This window comes from Xylona heveae (assembly GCF_001619985.1).
Source record: "Xylona heveae TC161 unplaced genomic scaffold L228scaffold_1, whole genome shotgun sequence".
Taxonomy (NCBI): Eukaryota; Fungi; Ascomycota; class Xylonomycetes; order Xylonales; family Xylonaceae; genus Xylona; species Xylona heveae.
In genome coordinates this window covers 1,614,178-1,638,889 of record NW_017264193.1, presented here as the reverse complement: position 1 = coordinate 1,638,889, position 24,712 = coordinate 1,614,178, and the positions used below count along the sequence as shown (strand labels likewise).

The window sequence follows — 24,712 nt, the reverse complement described above, 5'->3', positions numbered from 1 at the left end:
AAAACGCCTGGGCTGAATGCGTCGGCACGTGATTGGATATTTTGCCTGATCGGCCACAGGTACGATTCTGTCACGCCAAACAGTCGACTTATCTCCGTCACCACTGGCGCCTCTTCCAGGCGAAAGCCGTACTGAACTTCGGCCTCAAAAACTACGCGCAATTGCCCTGAAATCAAAGGTGCACTGTTGCCTTCTTTTAGTTATAATTTCTGAGAGAGAAGTGACCCGATAAACATTTGCCATCATGGAGGCTTCACGAGGCCCGCCGAGGGTCAAGAACAAGGCCGCGGCGCCGATGCAAATCTCCGCCGAGCAGCTGTTGCGAGAAGCTGTCGACCGTCAAGAACCCGGAGTGCAGGTGCCTACACAGCGCTTTGCTGACTTGGAAGAGCTTCATGAATATCAGGGAAGGAAGAGAAAGGAGTTTGAGGACTATGTGCGGCGCAATCGGATCAATATGCACAACTGGATGCGCTATGCGCAGTGGGAGCTTGAACAGAAGGAATACAGGAGGTAAGGAAACTATTCATTGGGTATAGGGAGATTTTATTGGCACTGACAGTTGTCTAGAGCTCGATCCATATTTGAGCGTGCTCTTGATGTGGACTCAACCTCTGTGGTGCTATGGATTCGATATATCGAGGCGGAGATGAAGACCAGAAATATAAACCATGCCCGGAACTTGCTGGACCGCGCCGTGACAATTCTTCCCCGCATCGACAAGCTGTGGTACAAGTATGTTTACATGGAGGAGATGCTGGGCAACATTGCGGGAACGCGACAGGTCTTTGAGCGATGGATGACTTGGGAGCCTGATGAGGCAGCTTGGGGCGCTTATATCAAGCTAGAAAAGAGATACGGAGAATTTGACAGAGCCAGGGCCATCTTTGAACGCTTTACCGCTGTGCACCCGGAGCCTCGAAATTGGATCAAATGGGCACGGTTCGAAGAAGAAAATGGTACCAGCGATCTAGTGCGCGAAGTTTTTGGCATAGCCATTGAAACGCTTGGCGAAGATTTCATGGACGAGAAACTATTTGTAGCCTACGCGCGATATGAGGCAAAGCTCAAAGAATATGAGCGTTCCAGAGCCATCTTCAAGTATGCCTTGGACAGACTGCCGCGATCAAAATCAGTGGCACTTCACAAAGCGTACACGACATTCGAGAAGCAATTTGGCGACCGCGATGGAGTTGAAGACGTGATCCTCTCCAAACGTAGGGTGCAATATGAAGAACAAATCAAGGAGAACCCGAAGAACTACGACGTGTGGTTCGATTACGCGAGACTGGAAGAGACACTTGGAAACGTTGATAGAGTACGAGACGTCTATGAACGGGCCATAGCCCAAATTCCTCCCACCCAGGAGAAGCGCCACTGGCGAAGATATATCTACTTATGGATATTCTACGCGTTATGGGAAGAGATGGAAAACAAGGACATCGAACGAGCACGACAGGTCTATCAAGAGTGTATCAAACTCATCCCGCACAAGAAATTCACATTTTCCAAGATCTGGCTCATGAAGGCTCAATTCGAGATTCGGCACATGCAGCTACAGGCAGCTCGAAAGACGCTTGGTCAAGCGATCGGCATGTGTCCAAAGGACAAGCTTTTCAAGGGTTACATTGAGCTCGAGTTGAAGCTCTTTGAGTTTGTACGGTGCCGGACACTGTACGAAAAACACATCGAATGGAATCCTTCCAACTGCCAAGCATGGATCAAGTTCTCGGAATTGGAGCGAGGTCTGGATGACCTCGAACGTGCCAGGGCGATTTTCGAGCTGGCCGTCAACCAGGAATACCTCGATATGCCCGAGCTGTTGTGGAAGGCGTACATCGACTTTGAGGAGGAAGAAGGCGAGTACGACCGGACACGAGATCTCTACGAACGTCTGCTGGAGAAGACGGATCACGTCAAAGTGTGGATCAGTTATGCTCACTTTGAGATTAACGTTCCAGATCCCAGCGAAGGGGAAGAGGAAGAGGAGGAGGAAGAAGAGAAGCCGGTCAGCGATGAGGCCAAGGCGCGGGCGCGCAAGGTCTTTGAGCGGGCGTACAAGAGCATGAAGGAGAAGGATCTCAAAGAAGAGGTACGTAGAGTTGATTTACATGTTTTTCTTTCACCCGTCGGCTTTGATGTGGCTATAATTTTCAACTTTTCAGAACGTTTGCTAACTTATTCCAGCGCGTTGCCCTTCTCAATGCTTGGAAGTCCTTTGAGAACACGCACGGTTCGCCTGACGACATCGAGCGCGTGGAGAAGCAAATGCCCCGCAAGGTCAAGAAGAGAAGAAAGCTCGACGACGACAGCTATGAGGAGTACATGGACTATGTGTTCCCTGCAGACGACGAGAGTGCTGCCAAGATGTCCAAGCTGTTACAGATGGCGCACCAATGGAAGCAGACCCAAGGCGCATAAGAGGGCATTCGGGCGTTCGTCGTATCAAGAATATTATATTGTCTACACTTCATGGAGTGGTTTGGCCGTGTACAGTACAGTGCAAATATATTCTCATTGTAATACAAAAGTGACGCCATTCTTGTTGTCAATTACTGGAGACTATAGGAGTGACATCAATTACAACTCCTTTGACATATTAGCATCTTTTTCCCATTTAGATTTACGACAGATTCTCTGTCCAGAATGTACACGGCCGTAAGTTCACATGGTAATGCTAATGGCTCGTTCGTAAACCTAAGTGCATCTCACAACACAGCCTTGCGGCGAAATCGTCTTTTGCGATCTTGCGGTGTGCCATCCCAACAAGGCTTGCTTCTTCGCTAGCAAGGTAGGGAGAAACCTTATCTGAAGAAGCGGCTCTAGAAAAAAAATCTATCAGTTAATGTAGTGGCCAACCCCGCATCTTAGGCAAGGGCAACAAGAAAAAAAACACTCCAGACGCCGCTTGGGATCAGAAATACGTTGCTGCATTGTAGATATACCGGATACTCTCGGAACGCACAGCTCAGCTCGCTTTATTCATACATCTTTGTATTGTACTTTGTCACTTATGGGCTAGGTGTTTTGACTTTGTACCTTGCTTCTAGGCCATGCACTGTCGTCTTTATGCAAACGCAGTATATTACTATCGCTCGAGTCAGTGCACCGCCGTGTAGCCGCACAGGCGAGAAGGCATGAATCAAAAGGGCGAAACTTAGGTGACTTCTGGCTCTATTTGGAGTTGGTATAAAGTTCGGACAATCGTCACTTTTACACAATGTTATTCCCACTGTATCCTACTATTATTGAGAGCCCTCTTGGAAGGCCACGCGTCTGGACTCGTAGTGTATACGGTGTATGCATTCTATGCATGAAGGATTACAGCAGGAATATTACTATCGAAACCCTCTCACGTTTCTAGATTGGGGTGTTTTATTCCTGGGAGAAGAAACCGCCTTATCTAGAGCAACCGAGTGATTGAAAATTACAGTAAATTCAGTCCTATCCGAGTACGATTTGAAAATGAATCTTGGAATGCTGATGAATTTCGACTGGCTAGATTATGGAGAGAATCCTACAACAGCCGGTAGGTTCAGCCAGAATAAGATGCCAGCTTGTTCTAGTGCAGTAGAGTACAGACTATCCAGAATGCCGATGTATGTGATGTGAAAGTGGCTTGCTGGTTCCTGGGGCCGGCCACTCTGGACGGGTGGGAGGGTTGAAGGCCTAGCGGCGACGTGGGCTACAGAGGCGAGATCTGAGCAAGGGGCGAAATCGCGGTAGCTACGAGTAAGCCAATTATTTTAGTTACCTGCTACGTACGAATAACGCACACTGTAGGAGGCTGACGAAGAAACACTGCGTAAGTGGGCGAGAGGGATCATCTTGTCACATTTAAGGATTGGACCTGGAACGTTTGACAAGCATAGCATAAGACACGGGTTGAAGGTGGCACGGATGGCACAGACGAGAAATATGTTACACAGGGCGAAGCCGAGCCTCAATGGCCGATGCTGTACGGCACCAATTCGCTGCTTTTTATTACATTTTCCGTCGTGGAACATTGGGCGGGGTCAAAAAATGAAGGTAAAAAAGGTACCTTATATCACTGTGGTATGGCTCTGCTCACTCACCTGTATTACCGCATGACATAACATGGCAGGGCAGAGCGGCGGAAGCACGGTTGCGGTGCCGCCCGTACATGTGTTATTTATCGTGGATTGACACTGGCAGGTAGTGGGGAAAAGGAGTCACTATTGATGTTAAGGTAGATGTCCCAGAGATGCGTCAGCCGGCATATTTTATGGCATTGTCTGCAGCTTAATGCTGAAATAAGGCCCTAATGGATGTCGAGTGTATAATGTTGTATTGTACGAGCTGATTGGCTCTACTCGGTGTAAATGCAGGGTACCTCAGTGACACCATCATGACAGACATACTACGGTAACGTCACAAATCAAATACGGTGCGGTGGAATACGTATAGCTACCTGAGATACCTACCTCTTTACTTAGAGGTACGGCTAGTGTTTGAATCTTTGTCACAAGTTCAATGGCATTATTCACTCAAAATAAGGTAATGATTGAGTGCTTTCGAGCAAGTGGAAGGCCTACGGAGTAAAGGCGAAAGTATCGAAGAAGACACGTAGAACCTTCTCTACGATTTTATAGAATGCCCCATTATGGGCGGGGCCGTGATCAAGCACCAACGGGCAGATGACCTCGTGGAGTGAAACCAGGGGGTTGAGGAGCGAGGGACTATTACGGTCCTAGTACTTTGTAGTTACTCCGTATGACATGACTCCGGTAGAGTGGAATACAGAGGTACCCGTGAAGCAAATTACGGAGGTGGAGACTGACAGTTGGATCTTATCAAGCGGAGAATATCGCTTTCCAAAGTCTGCGCAGAAACATCCTGGCCAGCCGTCCTTGTTTACTACTGAATAGTGCCTGTGACACTCCCCATTATTCTGATTGCCCGTTCCTGGATCTATCCCTAAAAAGGCAAAGAAGAAATATTGGTGCGACAGACACCCTAGTCAGCTTAGACCCTGAGACACTCCACCGCCTTGATGAACCCTGTCAATGGTATACATTTCCAACCAATCGCGTCTTGAATAAGTCAAAGAAAGAGGCAAGAGCGGGGATGCGCTTTCCCAATCGAATGATGCATCACCCTGACTATTGACCCTTTTCACTTTCTCGGTTTCCCCCCTTGTTCGTTCTTTCCTTTGAGATCCTTATGTTTCCTACTACGTACAGGCAGAGTCCGCTCCCATTACAGTGCTGTATAAACCGCTAAATCACAGGCTTGACGAATCAACGGAGCAGGCTTCCCGAACGCTTTCTGTACGATATATTGGATTCCTTCCAATCGCCATCGAGAATCACCTTCTCAGCGCCTGATGTCGCCTCCATTTAACTCTGTCCATGAGAAACCCAGCGAGTCTGTCCAGCTGCCCCCGTGGTGGCTACTGAATCAAATTGCTTGAAACATTTCGTAGAAGACTGTTCTACTCGGTCATTGGTGCTTTGCATCATTTATTGATTCTGTACTCCGTACAGAGGTACCTTCGTACGATACATAGCAGCTCTGTAGTGGGTCGTGGCAGACACGAGGGAGCGGAGAAAAGGCCGCCAGAGAGACTTGTGTAGTGGATCCCGGAATCAACGATCTAAACTGAATGAACTCCCGCTGTCACTGTGCTTGAACACTCCCATCGCCATTTGCCTTGACAATGTCATGAGCCAAGAAGTCTCCACTCCTTGACTTCTCCACAAGACGTCTTTTGTCTCCCTCTTCTCTCTCGGTTGCTTTGCGTCTGGTTCGATTGTAAAGCACACCGGCGTCCCAGCAGAAGACGGACCTCGTTTTCCCTCTCCTTTTCCCCTACATGAACCGTGCTCTACGAGCATTGCTTTAACCAAATTTATCCTACATATGTCCTGACCCCGGCCCAACGTCAAGATCAAATCATAATTGACGCTGCTAAACAACCGAGAAGACGGGTCACTTATCCTTTGCAAGGGGAGCGCAGGCGGTCCACCACATCGGCCACCGTTCGCCGTCGAAACGAACCATTTCCGAACGCATCCTCGAAGTGAGGCAGGCTGCGTCCCAAGCAGCGACCGGTCTTGCATCTTGCATTTCCCTGTGCCGTCAAGCTGCCACTTCCTTCTCCGTGTTATTTGGACGCAGCGAGTGGCTTTGTCGACCTTCCTCTCCCTCGAGGTTCTACATCTCTCCTTTCCTTTTGAGGGTGGGAGGAAGAGGGTTTCGGTGAAAACAACATCATAAACGGTCACGACCTGCCACTGCATCCATACTTCCCACACTTCCCCGTATCAATAGTTTGTGAGTGTGGTGTAGGTTGGTCCTTGTTTGATCGCCCATAGCGGCCCACTTCTTGCTTCACGAACGGCACGGCATCGGTGGGCACAGTTGAAGGCTGACATACCCTGGTCACCTCCACCCTCGTTGATTTTGTCTTCCCCCTAGAAGGCAGAGGGTACGCCGGGTTGATCACTCTCATTTGAGGCGATATCCTTATTCAAAGGTCACATTGCTATGCTACTTTTCGCAGCTCGAGGCCTTTGATACGGAAGACACTCTCCTCTTTCGTGCTCCCTGTCTCGGTGGGCTATTCTACCTTTCTTTCGCTTCTTGACTCAATCTGCGACGCCTCAAGGAAGGCTTCCACCACTGAGATTCTATCACCACACGAGGCTTTTGCTCAGCTGGTTCTGTCCGGAACAAGCCCGTCATCACATTCTTTTCGAATCCACGCGCGCCCGTGGGCTTCTAGAGACTCGAGAAAGCAGCTCTTCAATAACACATTCGCGACGACGCGACAACAACGATATGGCCACCATGAAGTAAAATGATGCTTTTCAAAGACATTGTCACGCAGGCAGAGTAGGAGGTTATTGTCATTTGATCATTCTGGACATTCGTTTTTAAAAAGGGAAAGCATCCCTTTCGCTCGACGCTTTAAGACACCTTGACACTAGCAGTATCCGTCTTTTATACCTGTATCGATATGCTTCTTTAGTCCCAATTTCGGACCATTTCTCCCCAAGAGCCTTTTGTCCATCGTTGGTCTGTTTGGAAAACGGACACCCCAAAGGTCTTTTGACCTCTAGACTTGCCATCAAATTTTCCATAATCAACATCATTATTCGAGATGGTTGCTCCGATACCACCAGTCGCCTTACGCGACCACTGTTCGGTCCTTAACAAGAATACACTTTACGTCTATTCCCCAGATGCTCTTCAATCCATCTCTTTTGAGGAGGGAGCTGAATGGAAGCAGCTCCCAATGGGCGTCTCCGTCACGGGCGCACGATGCGTCCAAGCCGTGCCCAACGGAGATGACAGCCAGTCAGCCATGTATATCGTCGGAGGCTCGACAAACGCCACGATGACCAATTATTCCGGCCTCCAACGATATTCGTTTGCCGAGAACAAGTGGGAGACCATTTGGCCAGCCGTGCAGGTCACGCAAAATCGGCGGAATCACGGCGCTGCGTATCTCAACGATTCTTCATCTTTGCTAGTTTATGCAGGCTCTCAGAACGGTTATAGCGGCCCATCGTCTGAAACTTTTGTTATTTCCACGAACCCTCCGTACAGTGTCCAAGCCTTCAGTTCAGACGCGCCGCCGGCAGTGATTCCTATGGTCTTGCCTTGGAACTCTAGCCATGCAGTCATGGTCGGAGGCAGCACGTCAAATGCTGAGGTCTTCACTTTTGACCCTGGCAATGGCTGGAGCGACCTGGGTGTCAATCTACAGGAAGGACTGCCCGACTCCTCACAAGCACAGAGTACCGTCGTCCAGGGTGACGATGGCAGCCGCGTCCTGGAGACGTATGATTTGGCTGTGTCGCCGAACAGAGTTTCGCGGGTTGTGCTTATGGGTGCCAACGGCCAGAAAGCAACCGCTGGACAGTCCGTCGGCGATGCTACGTCCTCTTCCACTACTTCCTCACCAACGTCGTCGCCAGTGAAACGCGATTTAACCTTGGAAAACTGGCCGCCCTATAACGGAACGCTCGCGCCAACCACAACCCGTTCCGGCTTCGCTCTTTCCCAAGGGTCAAATGGTATCGTAGTAATTTCCGGCGGTGATGACCAAGATCCGTTATCCATTTTTAACCAGACGGGCAATGCTTGGGTCAATGCAACGGAGCTGTTTAACGGCGCGGCTGTGAAAACTCAGAACACCCTGAATCCTTCTAATCCCACCACTTCCTCGTCCACACCGACGGATAGCGCAGCGGCTCACGCAAGTTCTGGAACTGGTGCCGCTCAACCTAAATCCGGCCATTCTAAAAGCATGACCATTTTAGGCGCTGTTCTTGGTACGCTCTTTGGCCTGATTGCCATCTGTATCCTACTATTGTTTCTCATCCGCTGGAAAAGAAGCCGCAAGCAAACCTCAGGCGACCTTGGCCAAAAGGCTTCTTCTCGTAACGAGAAGAATCGCTTGAGTTTTGCCGATCGGGGTGCAAGCTTTATGAAAGAAGCGGGTTTTTCACCACCCCGGGGTCATAAGCCAGCAGAGTCAATGGACTCCCAAACTTCGCTCGCGATTATATCTGGATGGGCAGGAATGGGACATAAGCGAGGCTTGTTTTCAAAGGGAAGCAAAGGCTCTCTCCGCGGGAGTTGGTTGTTCACCAAGAAGAAGAGCCCGTTGAATCCAGATGCAGCTTCCGATCACAGCGCTGCAGAGAGAGGCATTGCTTTATCCCCCACAGGAGCTGCTGCGATGCCCGCGGCGCGGGCTCCGATGGCACGACCGCCACCGCCCAACGGTAATGAGAGATCACGAAACTCTGGATGGAGTAAATACTTTGCTGGTAATAGCGCGACAAACCTGGCTCACCTCATGCCCAGCGCTTCAGCTGTAGGACCGCGCCAGTCGACGTACACGCAAGATTCTCAGTCACATTATAGCGAGTCTCGTGCTCCGAGCACCATGCCGCACAGGTCGGCTGAGGTGCCACCGCTCGATTTGCGTCGTTATGGTTCTGATCAAACTTTGAGCCAAGTAACCAGCGGCAGCCCCGTCCTTGGTCACTCTTCAATGGACCTCTTTCGGGGCCGGGGTGTTGCGGTGAGCGAGGGTCTTACTGCACACATTTCGCGACGGGGTTCAACAGGGACAGCATCCGATGTCTCAGATGATGACCTCCACGCAAGTTCGCATAACGCATCTCCGGAAGAGATGGCTTGGACACCCGTATCTGGCCCTAGCTTTGACGTACGGCCACCCAGTAGTATTTACACAGACAGTGTCAACCGCAACTCTGCAGTTACTATCTTCCCTCGAGGCGTGGCCGCATCATCGTTTCCTTTTCCGCCGCAAGGTAATGGCTCGACGGGCGGCCTTTCTGTGCCAGGTGCGCGGAATAACTTTGAAGGAAATAGCAACTTCGTCGGTCATCCGTCGGAGTCGCAACACAATCAAGATTTCAGCTGGTTGAACCTCGGGGACGTGCGGAAGGTGTAGTTATGAACGATGCCTCTCTACTCGCAATCTCCATGGATAATCAGTTTATATTTTTGTCGTCTGATTAGCACGTGTTCATAACGATTCTGCAACATTTGCTGTGCATTTGAAGCGATTCTTTGTACTGTTATTTTGATTCAATTCGCTTCTATTGTGGAATTCATTGGTAGCAGAGCGCCACACACATGCAGAGCATATTCGGAGTTCCGTTTTGATGCTTAAAAAGTGCTTTGACTAGCATTTTTTGCCTCGTTGTTGTGCTTCTTATGTTTGAGCTTTCAATATCCCCCGGCTGCTTGCGCTCTTAATTGTAGCGATCTAAATATTGATTTTCGTGGTCCGGTTTTGACTCAATTTTAGCATTTCCATACTATTTTATCATGTTTCTTTCTCGATCATGTGTGCTTGCCTAATCTGCAAGGACAGATGAATCTGTATCTACGGAGTAGAATCTAGAGGGTAATCTATCTCTTTCCACCGATAATTGGCGACAGTGGATCCCATTTTCCTGGTGTTTACTTGCATCCTTGCTGAAGCGTTGAAGCTGGAAAGGTTTTTTCCGATTTTCGAAGAAGGGCTTTATGTAAACCAGCGTGCCATATATGCTCTTATCTTATTCCATAAATTCTCTCGATCCCGTCACTTTTTAGGAACGCAATAAACTGAGTATGTTTTAGGTTTCGAAGCCGGGCTGCTTGTGCCGGCTGGATTTTCAAGCATTTGCTTCTTCCTTGAACTTTATGCCATGACGATTGGGATAGAAATAATCAGTGGAGAAAGCGGGTTCGAGGGGCCTTACCTGAATACAGTTTGCTTCCGCTAGGCCTGTCATTTTGAGGCGGCTCTCTGACTTTGGGGTTTGTGCGTGCTCCGGCTACAGCTTTCATTCGGGATATAAAAGATCGCATACGGAAGGATAGATGAATAGGGATGGATTTATAACTTGCATTCAAAAGAAATGGATGCAAATGCTTTGAAGTCTAAATATCCCATATTTGAATGAATAGAATTGACTGCATTGATGAACATTGAGTGACAACAGAGGCAATATCTGTAAGAGGATGATAGATACTTTTGGAAAGATAAAAATGCATCCAGGATTGAACTGGTGAGCACTTTTCATTCAATGTAATGAGCAACGAATAGATGCTTAAAGCAAAAAAAAGGGGCAAATTTAACGCCTCGTCGGCGTCAAGGGGGTATTGAGTCCTTCGGCTTTTGTATCAAAGAGAAGAAGAAAACAGAGGAAAAGAAGATTATCCATTTGAAATTAGCTTTGTCAATCAGATCGTCCAAATTATGCTTCAAAGCTGCCGGTTTGTCATGACGCTTGATCGAAGAGCGATTCTTGGCGCTCTACAAGCGGCAAACCCGCAAAAGTTATCCTCAGTGACCGCGGTCATCAACAACCACAGATTTTTCTTAAATTGGACATCTTTTGTTGTCGCTCATCATTTTTAGGGGCGCAAGGTGTGGAGTTCGTTGATTTCAAAAGGGTTTGACGGCCTTGAGAGGACATCTCACGTTGGCCGTCCGAACAAGGGGCACTGGTTTGGCGACGCACTAGCGAGGTTTTTACCCTGTACCAAAAAGAGACACCACCTCATGAACATCACGAAACAGCCACAATTATCGTCGCCGGACACGAAAGAGCCCCGACGCGACTTCAAAATGGCGGATAAACTACTGTATGTCACTTTGCCATGTTCAAGATGGAAATATTCTAACTCTTGCCAGTAAAGAGAACCCTTTGCGGGCAGTCCAGGTCGAAGCCTTGGTAGGTTCACTTGTCAAACGCCTCGAATTTTTTCGGAGACTGCCTCGGAGTACCTTAGGCGCTAATCAGATTTTAGGTGGTTATGAAAATTATCAAACATTGCTCACAGACATTCCCAACTACCGCCACGGGATCCATCGTCGGTTTGGACGTTAACGGCACCCTCGAGATTACCAACTCTTTTCCCTTCCCCGTCGTTGACATTCCCACTCTCGACTCTCACCATGAATCTACTGCCGCTTCAAATTTTGCTGCGGCTGCGCCTCGTGCCAAGGCAAACACCGTTTACCAGAACGAGATGATTAAGATGCTGCGAGAAGTTAATGTCGATGCGAACAACGTTGGCTGGTACACGAGCGCCAACATGGGCAACTTCGTCAACCCTCATTTTATCGAGAACCAGTTCCACTACCAGAAAGACATCAACGAGCGAACCGTCGCGATCGTTCACGATGTCAGCCGCAGCTCTCAGGGAGGCCTCAGTCTTAGAGCATTCAGGCTCTCGCCCCAGTTCATGGCTGCTTACAAGGAGGGCAAATTCACTACTGAGAGGTACGGCGTCTTCTTTCTCTTTGGTTTGGGAAGCCATGCGCAAGTTTAGAATGCGTCGCTGACTTTCAAATTAGTCTCCAGAAGAGCAACATGAGATACCAGGATATCCTGATCGAACTTCCTTTGACGATTCACAACTCTCATCTTCTCACTTCCTTCCTCCACCAACTCCCGGAGAAGCCTCGCACCGGCGAGCTCGAATTCCCCTCGAACCTTGCCGCATTGTCGCAGGGACCAAATGTCCCTCAAGCGCCCTTGTACCCCAACTTCGACTCTCTTGATCTTGCTATCGACCCTTTTCTCGAAAAAAATTGTGACCTCCTCCTGGACAGCATCGAGAACCACCAAACCGAGAACAACAACTACCAATACTACCAGCGACAGCTTGCGAGAGAGCAGGCCAAGATCACCGCTTGGCAGCAGAAGAGAAAAGCGGAGAACGCTGCAAGGGCTGCGGCCAAGCAGCCCGCTCTGCCCGAGGACGAGTGGACGAGACTTTTCAAGTTGCCTCAAGAGCCTAGCCGCTTGGACGTGCTTCTCAACTCCCGCCAGGTCGAGCAGTATGCTAGACAAGTGGATGGTTTCACCGCCAGCGTAAGCGCCAAGATGTTTGCTGTCAAGGGAAATTTGTTGCCAGGAGACGTGCAATGATGAAACGACAACTACGATGATAGTCTTTGTCCTCTGAATCTGGGCTTTCTTTTCTGGTCCCGTCGGTTCCAAGTGACGGCTCTCTAGCCGAGGGTCCGGCGTTAGAATAGGATTCTTAATGTCATGTTCTTTTGTAAATCGTCCTGTTTTGTCACAGTATGGTAGATATCAAAATTGTGATTATAGAAAGATACTCTGTGCTCTTATGCAGACAAGAATTGTGACAATGGACTTCTCCTGAGGCAATAGCATAGGGCCCCATTCGTTACCCGGAGAAGATTTACTCCGCGCTAAAGGCGGCACGAAGACTGGAAGTTTAGCAGCGTTAAGCGGCGATGTGCCAAGGCTAGCGTCTCCGGCAGCTTGACTCTTGAATAGACCTTCATTTCATTGCAGGTCTGGGCAATTATTCATTAAAAGGCTAGAAATATGAGCTCTCGGTATAATTGACGGCTTAGAACCAACTGGGACGTGGCTGCCAACAAAGATTTGTTGGATTGGCATACCATATTGGGAACCTCCTTGAATTGCATATGTATCTTGCTTTCTTGCTCACTTCTTTGCTTTCTCTATCTGCTAATTAAACGGCCAAGCCTGGCGTCGATATTTCATGCTCGGATTTCAACCGATAAGAGATACGAAACGAGCTTTGTGATTGGGTCGCAATTGGGGCGGCGTCTAAGATTAATGGACGACCCTGAACTTCCTGCCGCTTTACGCACTTTGCAACCTGCGGCGCTCCAAGCACTTCGTCACCCCCACGCGCAGAGCTCGCAGATCTTAGCTTCGCAATTGGCCCCGGAATTGCGAGCGCTCAGCTCCAGTGATCCTTTCCAGCGTCAAGTGCAGGCTGAATTAGCGTCAGCTTCCACCATTCGAGGGCATAGCCAGCACCATATTCATCCTCGTCAGATCTTCGAATCAGCTCAGCCCCACCACTTCCATCCTTCTCAGGCGCTTCGTCAAGCCCACGCCCTGCCAAATCACACACATGGCGCCCGGCATTTCGGCATTTTTACAACAGACTCAAGCCCGGAGAATCAGCGAGCGAGTCCACAAAATGCCGTTGAGCGCACGCAACAAGAAGAGAGCTTGTTCCCGAGCCCGGAGAATACTGACAAAAGAAGCCAAGGTCATTTCGACAGCCTGAAAATAGTTCCAAACCCGCCAAACCTGGGAGTGTGGAGACAGAAGCTTTTTGATGTCGATGACACAATAACCTTAACTGAAGAAGAGTGCGTCCTATTTGTACTATTCCTGCTCTATTTTCCAAATGCTAACAAGGCGCGGTCAGTTTTCAAATCTATTTTCCTCATATCGACAATGTGTATTCCCACCGTTCAACACAACGATACAAACGGAAACCATTCGTTTCTCATTACTGGGATTGTCGTATGAAAGGCCGACCGCCAGGAACACCAAAGTCGGATGACCCTAATAAGAAGAAAAGGAAGCGCACGGCTCGCCCAAGGGATTTATGCGATGTCAAAATCAAGATTACAGAGTTCTTTCAAGATGCCTTGCCAATTCCCAATTTCAGTCAACCTCTCCCGTCTCACCAACTTGATGCGGACAACAGTGGTGATTTCTATGCATCAGATCATGCTGGAAATCAACAATCCCAAGTGCCTTTTGGGATGCTGTCACCCACTCCGCAAAGTAGACTTCCAAGCCAGTTACCGTTACGCGGAACAAGATACTACACGATTCAGAGGGTGAACGGTAATGGCGGCAACGGTAAAGGTGATGGAATAGCTGGCCCACATAAACATACACTGGAAGAAAGCGATCGTATCAAGAAGAATAGTGTCATGAGGCACATTCTCAAAGAAGAGCGAGAAATCAAAAAGGTTCAGGTGAGTACTTATGCAACGTTAAATCCCATACATAGCCCATTTGATGATGAGGTCGTAAGCGAGACATCTTCCCCCGTCTCACTATTTGACTCGCTCTCTGTTCCAGGGCAGCTTCTATTCATTACAAAAGCTTTCTCTTCAATACACAATTGTGATCATTGGGGATGCCACAAACGGTGGAGATAAAATCTCTGTTCGATCTCTACTCCAATGCTGTGACAGACTTTGCCTATGATCATTTTGCCCTTCGTCCGCGGATTCCGATTATCCGCAAACCCCTCGTTCGTTACGACATTTAGTCATCACTCCTCCCCCAAGTCCATTCCAAACCCTCTTAAAGCGATACAAACTCCGAGCCTCGTGGAGCTTTCATATCGCACATTGGCAACTATGGCTGACAAGAAGGACTCGGAACAGAAAACTTACCATAAGAAAGCTACTGGTGATGCACTTAATACAGTCAAGAAACGCTCCAAGGAGCATGATCTCAAACTATTTGGCGGTTGCTTTTGGTGAGTTATCCTCAGCCATTCACTAGACCCTGACGTCATACCTTATCACATCTTATCAGATTACTGACCCCACAAATTCGCATTATGTAGTCCCTTTGTGCAACGAGTCTGGATATCTCTGGAATTGAAGGGTATCCAATACCAGTATATCGAAGTGGATCCATATAAAAAACCGCAGTCATTACTGGAAGTCAATCCACGTGGCTTGGTGCCGGCACTCCGCCATGGCGATTGGGGTTGCTATGAGAGTACAGTTCTGATGGAATATGTGAGTAATCCTTAAATAATTCAAAAGGGGGCATCCATTACTTACGCCTTCTGTCAGCTTGAGGATCTCAGCACAGATCATGCGCTTCTTCCGCCTAATGATCCTCAGCGTAGAGCCTATTCCCGTCTATGGTCGGATCACGTAGGTTTTTGCAGGTTCACACCTTTTCAAGTAGCCGTTCCTAATTCTTCTTCCAGATCAATCGGCATATCATTCCCGGGTTCTATCGCGTGCTGCAGGCTCAGGAGATGGAGAAACAGATTGAGCATGCGGGGAACTTAAAGACAGAGATCTCAAAGCTCGTCGAGGCATCTGACCCGGAAGGACCTTTTTTCCTCGGTCCTGCGATATCTTTCGTTGATGTACAATTCGCACCTTGGATTCTACGGCTACGACTAGTCCTCAAGCCTTACCGCGGTTGGCCAGATCCCGAAGAGGGTAGCCGCTGGAGCAAGTGGGTTAAAGCCATTGAAGCTCACGAGGCGGTCAAGGCCACCACAAGTACTGATCAGTTATATATCGACAGTTACGAGCGTTATGCGGGTAAGTTACTGGATGCTATATTCAACAATTTGCATTGATGAATTCCCCCAATGTGTCTTTACTATACTTATATTATTTACTCAGAAAATCGGCCAAACACATCCCAAGTCGCCAATGCTATCAACGCCGGAGGCGGATTACCCTGATCCTGGGGGCTTGTTTCTCATAAGTGTTTAGCCTGCATTCTGTAACGGTGTACCGATAGCCATTTCGACGAATATAACCTCCGGACATCATATCTTTTAGGGCTTTTAAACGTGTCATCATAGTGAAACATTTTGTTGCAATCGCAATTTGGCAAATATTCGGTTTTTTAAAAATTTATTTATTTATTTATATTTCGCAATGCTCCGTTTTATGTTTTATTTGTATGCACAGACGCCTGAATTATGATACTGAATCAAGGGCCTTTTCTTGGGGCAAGAGAAGCACCCGCTTGGCGGGTTGCTTGCGGTTCGCCCAAATTGGAGCTCATGATCCTAAACAGCCTGTCGCTCGTCGGATTCTTTCTCTGCAAGTCTCCCAAATTCATCACATATCCCTTCCATCCGCTTACTGTACTCTCTTCACAAAAACTTCAAGTAAGATATTATATATGACATATACATACCCCACAACATGAACCCCTTTACCACAGGATTTCAACTATTATGATAACTCACAATCATCCCTAAATATAAACAATCTATAAAATAATTTAAGCTAACAGGGCAACCTCACACACAAAATCGAAAATGGATATGGACCCAAATATTGATACAATTCGATCTATAAGTCCAAACATATTTAAATTGGGTTAAGACAAAGGTTACCTAAATATGATACATAGAAAACCCGGCTTAGAAAAGAGTAGTAAATTTGATCAAATCCAAAAAGAATAAATCTCGGCCACTATCATTATCATAGCCAGTCGCTCTCTTCATACGCGCTCGACGAGTGGGGTTTGTACCACGGTCTGTCATGATTGTTGTTGATTGTCCCCATCTGCCACGGAAATTTCGATTCTTGTGAACATACCGGAGTAATTGCGGTCTGATAGGTGCCATACCAAAAATGGAATCTAGTAAACAAGTCGCCGGGGAATGAGTGGTTATTTCGGACTCGCGAAGCATCGAATGGATCCACGCTGGGATTCACTACGGAGTGATCACCGATCTCATCTGATCTGATCCAAATCAAGGCACACACACAATGGAAACAACTAGGGCGGACCATGGACAAGCTAACATTGGAAAGTTGGTACGAGTAGGCCAGGGACCATCAGACTTGTCCAGCATCGTCTGATTGCCGGGTTTAAGGCCACTACTGTTCCGCGGGTATTGCTCGGACCAGCCGGCTCGGTTGGATCCAATCTCCTCTCCTCACCTACTCTCGTACGGTTCGCCGCATTGTCAGGTCAAATCATCAACGCTGAGGTTTTCCCCACTGTCATGGGCATAAACCTTGTGCTCATATAATCCCAGAATGCCGTGCATGCTTAGCCACTTTCTTTTGACAGTAGCTACTTTACTGAATTCCGTTATTGAAAGTGGTATAAATTAAATATGACGTCACTAAATATTGAGAAAAAAGGAATACATTGCGATTTACGTTTCGGAAACACATTAGCCTGTTATCTATTGGTTGACTGGGTTCTAAAGCTCCCAGGGTATTCTACGATGGGCCGACATCGAGATCTTCGATGGATGGAAATGGCTGGTAAGTTGCGAGACCGCTGTGATTCGATGTGATGGACCGCGCAATCAATGAAAGTTAGCTCTCAAGTTAGCGGTCGCACAAGCCAGCCAGTGCGGTGGGAGTACCTGAACCCCGATGGAAAAGAGTAAAAGCCCCCGATCACGATCATAGGGAATTTTTCACCACATGCGAGTGGGTCTACATCTACGGAGTACGTGAATGGCCCAAAGAGCAAAGTTAGCTAAGATACTACTGTAGTCATCACAGCCGGCCTCTTGGACAATCAATCATTCAGATAATGAGCTGAGCAGCAATACAACTTGACGACCCATCATCAAGAAAGCAAAACCCGGTCGAAGTATGACAAAGCAGGGCGCCTTTCCCGCCTTCACTCGATCCCTGGCTCTGCTTATCCGCTCCGAGCGAGGGGACCCTGCCTGTTCGGCGCTAATATCCTAGATAACCGTTCGGAGAGGCTGCAGTTTTATCCTTGCATCTCGGATGTTAAAAGTCATGATAAATTATTTCAAAGCGTAGTAGAATTCTGGGATGTTGCAGGTTGTTTACGATCTATTGAAGTATGAAACAGCGATAAGTGCAAGCAAGAAGAAAGCACATGGCGGTGTCAATAATTGTTATGGACAACAACATTTCCCGAGGCTTCAAGATCGCCATCACCTAGCGTAATCAAGTACACCGTATAAAAAACCAAAAAGACAGGCGTGGGACTGAGTCGATGGTCTGTGACAGCGTGCAGGCACGAGTTCCAATGTTGTCAGATGCAACGCTGCCTGCCTCAACCTTGGAATAATCCCTTGTTGAGCCACGGGTGTTAGCTGCCTTTCATAGAGCAACGGGTATCGGGAGAAGCGGAACCGCGGCCTAGAAGTTTGACCGCTCCCCGGCAGAGTCAGAATGGCTAGATTGTTGAATGGTTGATTGTTCGGACAACGTGCAACATGCGAAACTATTGTCAGCCCCCACGATATCAGGTGCATTATTGACTCGAGTTATTTTACAACCCATGCAAGGCTGTATATGCAACGTCGACTAAGGCAACCCGTTTTCGCTTGAATGATGCATGACTCGACCTTATGGGAACCCTGTGCCAGACCACGAGTCAAGTGCCCAAAGCAGCGAGTTTGGGGGCTGCATGCGATAGCGGGCGGCAGGCACTCACGAAGTTGATCCCGGAGCAGAAGGCTTACAACCCATGCGTGGAACTGCATACATTGCCTGAGTGGAATTGGCTCCGCTGGCGACTCCGCGTCTCCGAGCAGCCAACGACAACCCAAGGGCGGGTAATTCGCGTGCAAATTTCCAAGGACGAAAGGGCCCTGCATACCAGAAACATCTCAGGGGACGCCTTGGAACTGAGGAGGCTCTCACAGGGTGAGACTGAGACGACATCATCGTCACCAAGTGCATAGTCCTCATCGACGATCCACTCAACACGGATTCAAAGAACACGCAGAGTTTGACCCTGATTTTTTTGGATCAGGGTCCGTCTCTCGTGTGCTGAGCCCTGTGGAGACGCGCTCCCGCAACAAAACAAAACTTTTACGGCTCCTTTAGGAGCTTTTGTCGACGGCACAGAAATCGTTCACTCGTTCGCAAGTTTCGGTGGGTAGACGGGGTGGGTAGGTGCGATGATGCCGCTGGAGAACGATGGATGGCATAGCAATGACGTCTACAGGTTGGGGGAGTAATCGGGAGCTCAGCCCAAGATCGGACTTTTCTGGGATTCCCCCAATGTCAGGGTCCCGCACTGGGCCAAGGAAGTGTTACGGAAGAGTAACTTACCGACCCATGTCTGAACGCTGGCTGCAGCTCGTTTTGGGTTCGCCGTTTAAAGTGGAGAATGGGGCCAGGGACTCCACAGACCCCTCCTTGGCCATGAGGCTCTCGCACAACAATCCCACGCGGATTATTCCTAACCGCACCACTCTCTCACACGGCACACCTTTCTCTCTTCCTGTGGGACGGAAATATTGGCCGGCCTAGCCGAAGCTAGCGTTGCGATTTTCGGCAGCGCAGGGGCTCTCTTGCCGCGTAAATAATTGGTTTTTAGCAACAGCAACGCCAGACAAGTACTGCTTACTGGTGGATGCTATTGCTTATTATTATTGACTGGTATTAGAACAGACTCAGCTAGCTATGCACCTAAGCTCATCATCATTATCACGTTGCAGCCTCAACTGAGTTTATGCCCCTCCCTGTTATGGCCCTATCACGCATGTGTCATGCTAAAGGTGCGAATTATCGATTTCTCTATCTTCTTTGGCGGACGGAGAGAAAAAAGGTTTGAAAGAGGGGTCAAAGCTTCTAAAGCAATGGTTTTACGAAAGCACGGATAGACGTAGTAGGCTTTTTATCATTTCCAATCCCATTCGTCAGGACCATTTTCCGACATTTGAGTTGCGACCGAGGGCTCTTGGACCCTTGGGCCATGACCAAGAGAGATTGTGTGTAAAGAAAGCGAAAGGCAAATGGACCCTCAAAAGCGACGGGTACCAAGGTTGGGTGCCTCTTCGGCGATTTCGGTCATGTTGACCCCTCGGTAAGAGACTTTCCCCTACAATTGCAGGTTTCCTCTTTGACCTTTAGGCAAAGTCACTTCCAGGACCTATCCTGGTTGTTGGCGTTTCTTAGGATCCGGACCGGTTGTTCGGTTGTGGCACGGGCTACCGGAGTACGCAGGCCTTACCTACCTAGCAGTTGTGGTTCAGATGGTCCAACTGGGTGTTTTGTTACGCGTGTGAGAGCACTCTATGTAATACCGTAGCGTGCTAATGGTGTAGAGTACGGAGTACATGCAGCACAAAGCAAATCCAGGGTCTGTGGCTGGATGAGCGAATTTAGTCCTTCAGGCATTATCATGGCCCGCCCAGCCGACTATGGATCTGCTCCTCAGCTGCCAATAAGGCGACCCACGGCGGAGACGCGCCAAGCTCTACGATCGCGAATCGAGCAAGCAGTGAAAGGAAGTTTTTCTTTTCAGGGTCCTCTCTGACAAATTGCTCTCCTGCTCTCTGCTTACACATGAAACAGTTCTTCTTTTCAATGAGAAAACCCCCCCCCTTTCTCAGCGAACTCATCCCGATGGCTTACTCTGTGTTTCCATTTAAAACGCACCGCAGATGCCATGAATAATCACCGTAACTTTTGCATCAGGAAAAGGCGGCCGCGTGCTTTCATTGAAAGAGGGGATCGGCCGGGGAACGGATAACCGGGGACCGTTCGGTCGATCCTGGACAACGTGCGCCGAGAGGGAGAAGATGCAGAAGGGAGGGGGTGGGAAAGGAGTTAAGGCGTTAGGTTGTAGGAAACGGGTTGAGGCAACGAGGCCAAAGGCGCCCAGCGGGGAGGGGCAGATACTCATGGGCTTTCTGCATCCAATCAGGGGAGCGTGATGCGACCGATGGCGCCGACTTTACCGGCCTCTACCAACATGCATCTCGGATGGCGCTCTAAAACACACGCGACTGATGGGACGGACTTAGATGCAATGCAAAAATTGTGTGTCCTCACGGCACAGGCCCCGTCTCTCGCACAACTTTTGCGCAGGGTGGGAAAGCCAATTATCCATTTCGCATCCCTCGACCGGATGAGGTAAATGCTGGGAAGCGAGGGAGGGGCATTGGCTGCTGCACTTTGTCCCTTTGCGGTCAAGCTTCGGAAAACGGGGCGTTATGGAGTACATACAGGACAATTTCCAACCCTTGTTCCTGTCAGGTACTGGTACTGAAAATCTTGCTCGTCTGTCTTCCAATCTGATGTGAGATTCCAAGTATAGGATACATTACGACAACCACTAGTGGGGTCCGTTGCTGGGCGCATGTACCAAAGCAGCTATAACAAGTATGCGATCTGCCCGCATCATAGGGGTACTCGTAGTGCATCTCTCGCCTCGTTACCCTCTCTTTCCCGTTTTGGGGATACCCAATAATGAGGAGCCCAAAAAAGGTCTCCCGATGAAATTATTCATCGGTCAGGGACTTGGCTGAGGTGGGACTAGGGGACCACCCTTCACACCCTGCCTAAGTCGATCGTAGGGTTCGAATTTTCCCTCCTCTCGACCTACTCGCACGTAGTCCGTCGTGACTCCACTGTATCAGCCCTCTAGAAGGGCCCAAATTGGTGGAAAAAAAATTTTAAGAGAACATGAGAGGATGGAACAAGTACCCGCATCCGTGTTTGAAGGGCGCTTGTGTGCCTTGTATTCCTTTCTTCCCTTTTCTTTTTTTCTTCTTGCAACCCCTGCCAGAATGTTACTTTATTGCTAATGTTTCCCCTTGGATCGCCAATAGTTGGCTTGTTAGGAGAGTACTCCGTTAAATGGCACGAATCAATGGACGGATCCCTACCAGGGCCATGGTCCCAAAATTTTGCATTGGGTGATCCCTGACCCTTGGCGCACGGCTACGGAAACCCTTGCCGTGCCAATCTCACCTGCTTTTTATCCCAGTGAATTGAAGGTCGCCCCTACGGCCATGTCTAAACCGTTCGAACGACCGAGAAAAGGCAAGAGAAAAAAGCCACCTTTGACAGCGAACCGGCCTTAGCTTTTGCTGGCCCATCTGCCGAACACCAACATCTCACTGGTATATGCACCACTTTCCCTCTTTCGCACCCACACCCACATCCACCCACTTGTCCTTACACGCGCCTTCCCAACCGGCCGGACAAACTAACTAGACCATCCTGGCCTTTGCGTTCTTTCTGCTGTGTCATCTCTCCACCAAACCACTGAGGGTCCCTCCATCATTGCACCGTCATCTCTACATCTTTTCCCACCCCTTCAATCTTCCCGCCATTCCGTCGCGTGGACTAGCAGCATCTTGCCAACTCTTTTTCTTCATCCCACACTCGCTCGTCCTTTACTTCTCTCCCTTCTCTTCCGTCCTCTTCGTACTTTCCCTTCACCATTGCCCCTTCACCCATTGGCGTCCACTCGCATCACATTCGCTCGCTCTTCTTCAACCATTGACAACCTGGGTTCGTTCAACGCAACCGGCATCGGTGACCCTAATCTTCTATCAACCTCTGCACCGCCAATACAATCACTACAACTTGCCCTCATCTTGATTCTACCCTTTTTGCCAATTACGGTGATTTCTTGGGGTTGGTTGAGCTGGATATCAGTAGCGACAGAATCTCCTGGAGTTAATTCATTGGAGAAATTATTGATATACTCTTACTTCTGCTTCCTGTCAAAAATAGACCAATTATCTTGGACGGCATGAACGGGACCAACGCATCTGGTCGAATGGTCTCGTTGCTCAACGAGGAGCCCTCTCGACCCTCAGTGCACTCGCGCAGTACCAGCAGCATTTCACACTCATCGTTTCGGGATTCAATTTCCCCTCGCCTTTGGGATCGTTATTCACCTTATGCTTCACCTGAAACTCCTGTGCTAGAGCGTCTTGGCTCGACTTCTTCTCTTGAATCTCCTCCGCCGTTGACCCCCATCTACGCAACTGCACCGCAACCCTTCGCTCTGACAATGGAAGCTGCCTCACATCCGGCTCTCGCGTCCGCAGGGCCTCCTCCGTACGCCGTGTCAGCAGCGCGCGACCCTCATATTTACGCTAGCGGTGCAGACGATTTAGCTGCTACGGCTCCCACTGCTCCGCCTTTCTCCCGCACTTCTTCGCTCGTCGAGCCTACCTCCCCGCTCACGCCTGGCACGGCTATTCCGGCGAAGAAAAATAGCTACCCGTGCCCCTACAAGAAGAGCCTCGGGTGCTTGGATACCTTTACAACGTCGGGCCATGCCGCCCGCCACGGCAAGAAGCATACGGGAGAGAAGAACGTGCTCTGCCCCATTTGCGGCAAGGCTTTCACCCGCAAGGACAATATGAAACAACATCAGCGAACCCACGAGACTGGACGGGCAGCCGCAGCCGCAGCGGCTGCAGCCAACGCCGTGGCCGCGTCCGTCAATCCCAACCTTGCGGTTTCTGAGGAGCCACAAGCCAAGAAGGCAAAGACTAGCACCACACGACGAGATTCACGACGGCCCCGGCCTGCTTCGATTCACACATCTTTGCCCATGCACACTCGGCCTGACGAATTAAGTCCCCAGTCTGCGTCTGTTACTCAGCAACCATGGAGCGCCCATGATGATACCCGCGCCCCGTCCCAATATCAACAATGGCCGGCTCCTCAGAGCCCATATTCGGCGACGGAAACTCACCGCTTCTCGTATGATGGCGGTGCGGCCTCGCCTGAGTACGGTGGTGATCCAAGCGCCCCCAAGGGTCTTCATGCTCTGGCGCTCGTTGCCAGTGGGATTAACTTTGACACGGGCGTGATGCGCAATCCTTTGCGCGTCTAATCACTTCTACCTCCCCATCGACTTTCCTACACGTCTTACCAGACCTCGTCCCATCCTTTTCGACTCTGAAAGTATAACCAACGATCCCCTCACGATTGTTAATAGTCATTGGTTCAGTTGCACATAATCATTTGTATCTCAGTTGACCCGATACCATGGGTGTTTCTTCCCGCTATGACGGGATGGGAAACGAAAGGCGCTTATCGGAGTCTTTTTCATTTCATTTCCCCCCCCCCCCCCTTTTTTTTTCAACTGACCTGTGTTCTTTCTTCTCCTCTTACTCGTTACTGTTTTAAACCCTTTTATTATTATTATTCCCCACCAAAGAATGGTTATTATTAACTTTTTTATTCCCCTCTTCATTTCATCATCCCGTACCACGACAAATACCAATGTTTTTTATTACCCAAAAGTTTTCGTCGTACGGGACCCAGCAACAATACATTATGTGGAATCAAACCGATTTTCGGTCTGATGGAGTTTACTCGGTACACGGTCTGGGAATTTTCTTCCCCTTATTTTCGCTCAATCTTCAATTCGCTTCTGATTCTTTTGAAATGATTACCCCCGTTATCCTCACGCTGTTGATGTCACTACTCTTTGATTTTCATTCTTATTTTGGTTTTTCTTTTTACATGTCCTTGCTCATTTCTCATCCTTTTTATCGTATGAGAATTTGCAAACTGAACGTCCATTTATTTTTTTGAGTAACTTTTTTTTTATTTGGATATGATAGGTCAGGATAGGCTAAGGAAAGATTCCCCCTTTTGAAACAATTTTTTCTTGTCTTTTTTTTATAAATTGAATTTGATTCAGATCGATTTGTTTTTTCTTAATTCTCTTATTTCTTTTTTCACGTCTTAGTGATCACATTTTGATTGCCTGTCGGCAGTCATGCGTAATGGTCATGACTGTACATGATTGGGAAATGTCTTATTCGAAAACCTTCTTGGCAAATACCCCCTCCTCTCTTCTCTTCTTTTCTCCATGTTCTGCTATTGTGTCATGGTCTTTTAAATAGAGGCGGAGGAACAGGGGGAAAGGACTTATACATATACACTCATACCTTGGTATTGACC

General features: G+C 48.8%; 7 protein-coding genes across 7 annotated transcripts; 6 read left to right on the top strand and 1 right to left on the bottom strand.

The window, feature by feature from the left end:
- The first annotated feature begins 92 nt into the window (after positions 1 to 92).
- On the top strand, positions 93 to 2,655 carry L228DRAFT_242859 (pre-mRNA-splicing factor CLF1). The gene is made up of 3 exons (XM_018331549.1): positions 93 to 513; positions 571 to 2,092; positions 2,188 to 2,655. The coding sequence occupies exons 1-3, from the start codon at positions 245 to 247 to the stop codon at positions 2,419 to 2,421; spliced, it is 2,025 nt and encodes a 674-aa protein (XP_018191951.1). The 5' UTR covers positions 93 to 244; the 3' UTR covers positions 2,422 to 2,655.
- A 2,865-nt stretch (positions 2,656 to 5,520) lies between these two features.
- L228DRAFT_11690 (hypothetical protein) lies at positions 5,521 to 6,695 on the bottom strand. Its single transcript, XM_018328951.1, has one exon. It carries the CDS (start codon positions 6,261 to 6,263, stop codon positions 5,610 to 5,612), a length of 654 nt encoding a protein of 217 aa, XP_018191950.1. The 5' UTR covers positions 6,264 to 6,695; the 3' UTR covers positions 5,521 to 5,609.
- Positions 6,696 to 7,126: 431 nt separating this feature from the next.
- L228DRAFT_235473 (hypothetical protein) lies at positions 7,127 to 9,457 on the top strand (the record flags this gene model as incomplete). The annotated part of the gene is made up of 1 exon (XM_018330724.1): positions 7,127 to 9,457. The coding sequence occupies one exon, from the start codon at positions 7,127 to 7,129 to the stop codon at positions 9,455 to 9,457; it is 2,331 nt and encodes a 776-aa protein (XP_018191949.1).
- Positions 9,458 to 11,075: 1,618 nt separating this feature from the next.
- On the top strand, positions 11,076 to 12,627 carry L228DRAFT_242857 (Mov34/MPN/PAD-1 family protein). The gene is made up of 4 exons (XM_018331548.1): positions 11,076 to 11,145; positions 11,195 to 11,234; positions 11,311 to 11,786; positions 11,861 to 12,627. Exons 1-4 carry the CDS (start codon positions 11,129 to 11,131, stop codon positions 12,435 to 12,437), a joined length of 1,110 nt encoding a protein of 369 aa, XP_018191948.1. The 5' UTR covers positions 11,076 to 11,128; the 3' UTR covers positions 12,438 to 12,627.
- Positions 12,628 to 13,124: 497 nt separating this feature from the next.
- On the top strand, positions 13,125 to 15,762 carry L228DRAFT_264793 (hypothetical protein; the record flags this gene model as incomplete). The annotated part of the gene is made up of 7 exons (XM_018334616.1): positions 13,125 to 13,672; positions 13,732 to 14,293; positions 14,516 to 14,805; positions 14,896 to 15,073; positions 15,131 to 15,214; positions 15,271 to 15,616; positions 15,701 to 15,762. 7 exons carry the CDS (start codon positions 13,125 to 13,127, stop codon positions 15,760 to 15,762), a joined length of 2,070 nt encoding a protein of 689 aa, XP_018191947.1.
- Positions 15,763 to 22,535: 6,773 nt separating this feature from the next.
- Positions 22,536 to 23,633, top strand: L228DRAFT_264792 (hypothetical protein; the record flags this gene model as incomplete). The annotated part of the gene is made up of 1 exon (XM_018334615.1): positions 22,536 to 23,633. The coding sequence occupies one exon, from the start codon at positions 22,536 to 22,538 to the stop codon at positions 23,631 to 23,633; it is 1,098 nt and encodes a 365-aa protein (XP_018191946.1).
- A 226-nt stretch (positions 23,634 to 23,859) lies between these two features.
- L228DRAFT_242853 (hypothetical protein) lies at positions 23,860 to 24,701 on the top strand. The gene has a single exon (XM_018331547.1). It carries the CDS (start codon positions 24,080 to 24,082, stop codon positions 24,338 to 24,340), a length of 261 nt encoding a protein of 86 aa, XP_018191945.1. The 5' UTR covers positions 23,860 to 24,079; the 3' UTR covers positions 24,341 to 24,701.
- Positions 24,702 to 24,712: the final 11 nt, after the last annotated feature.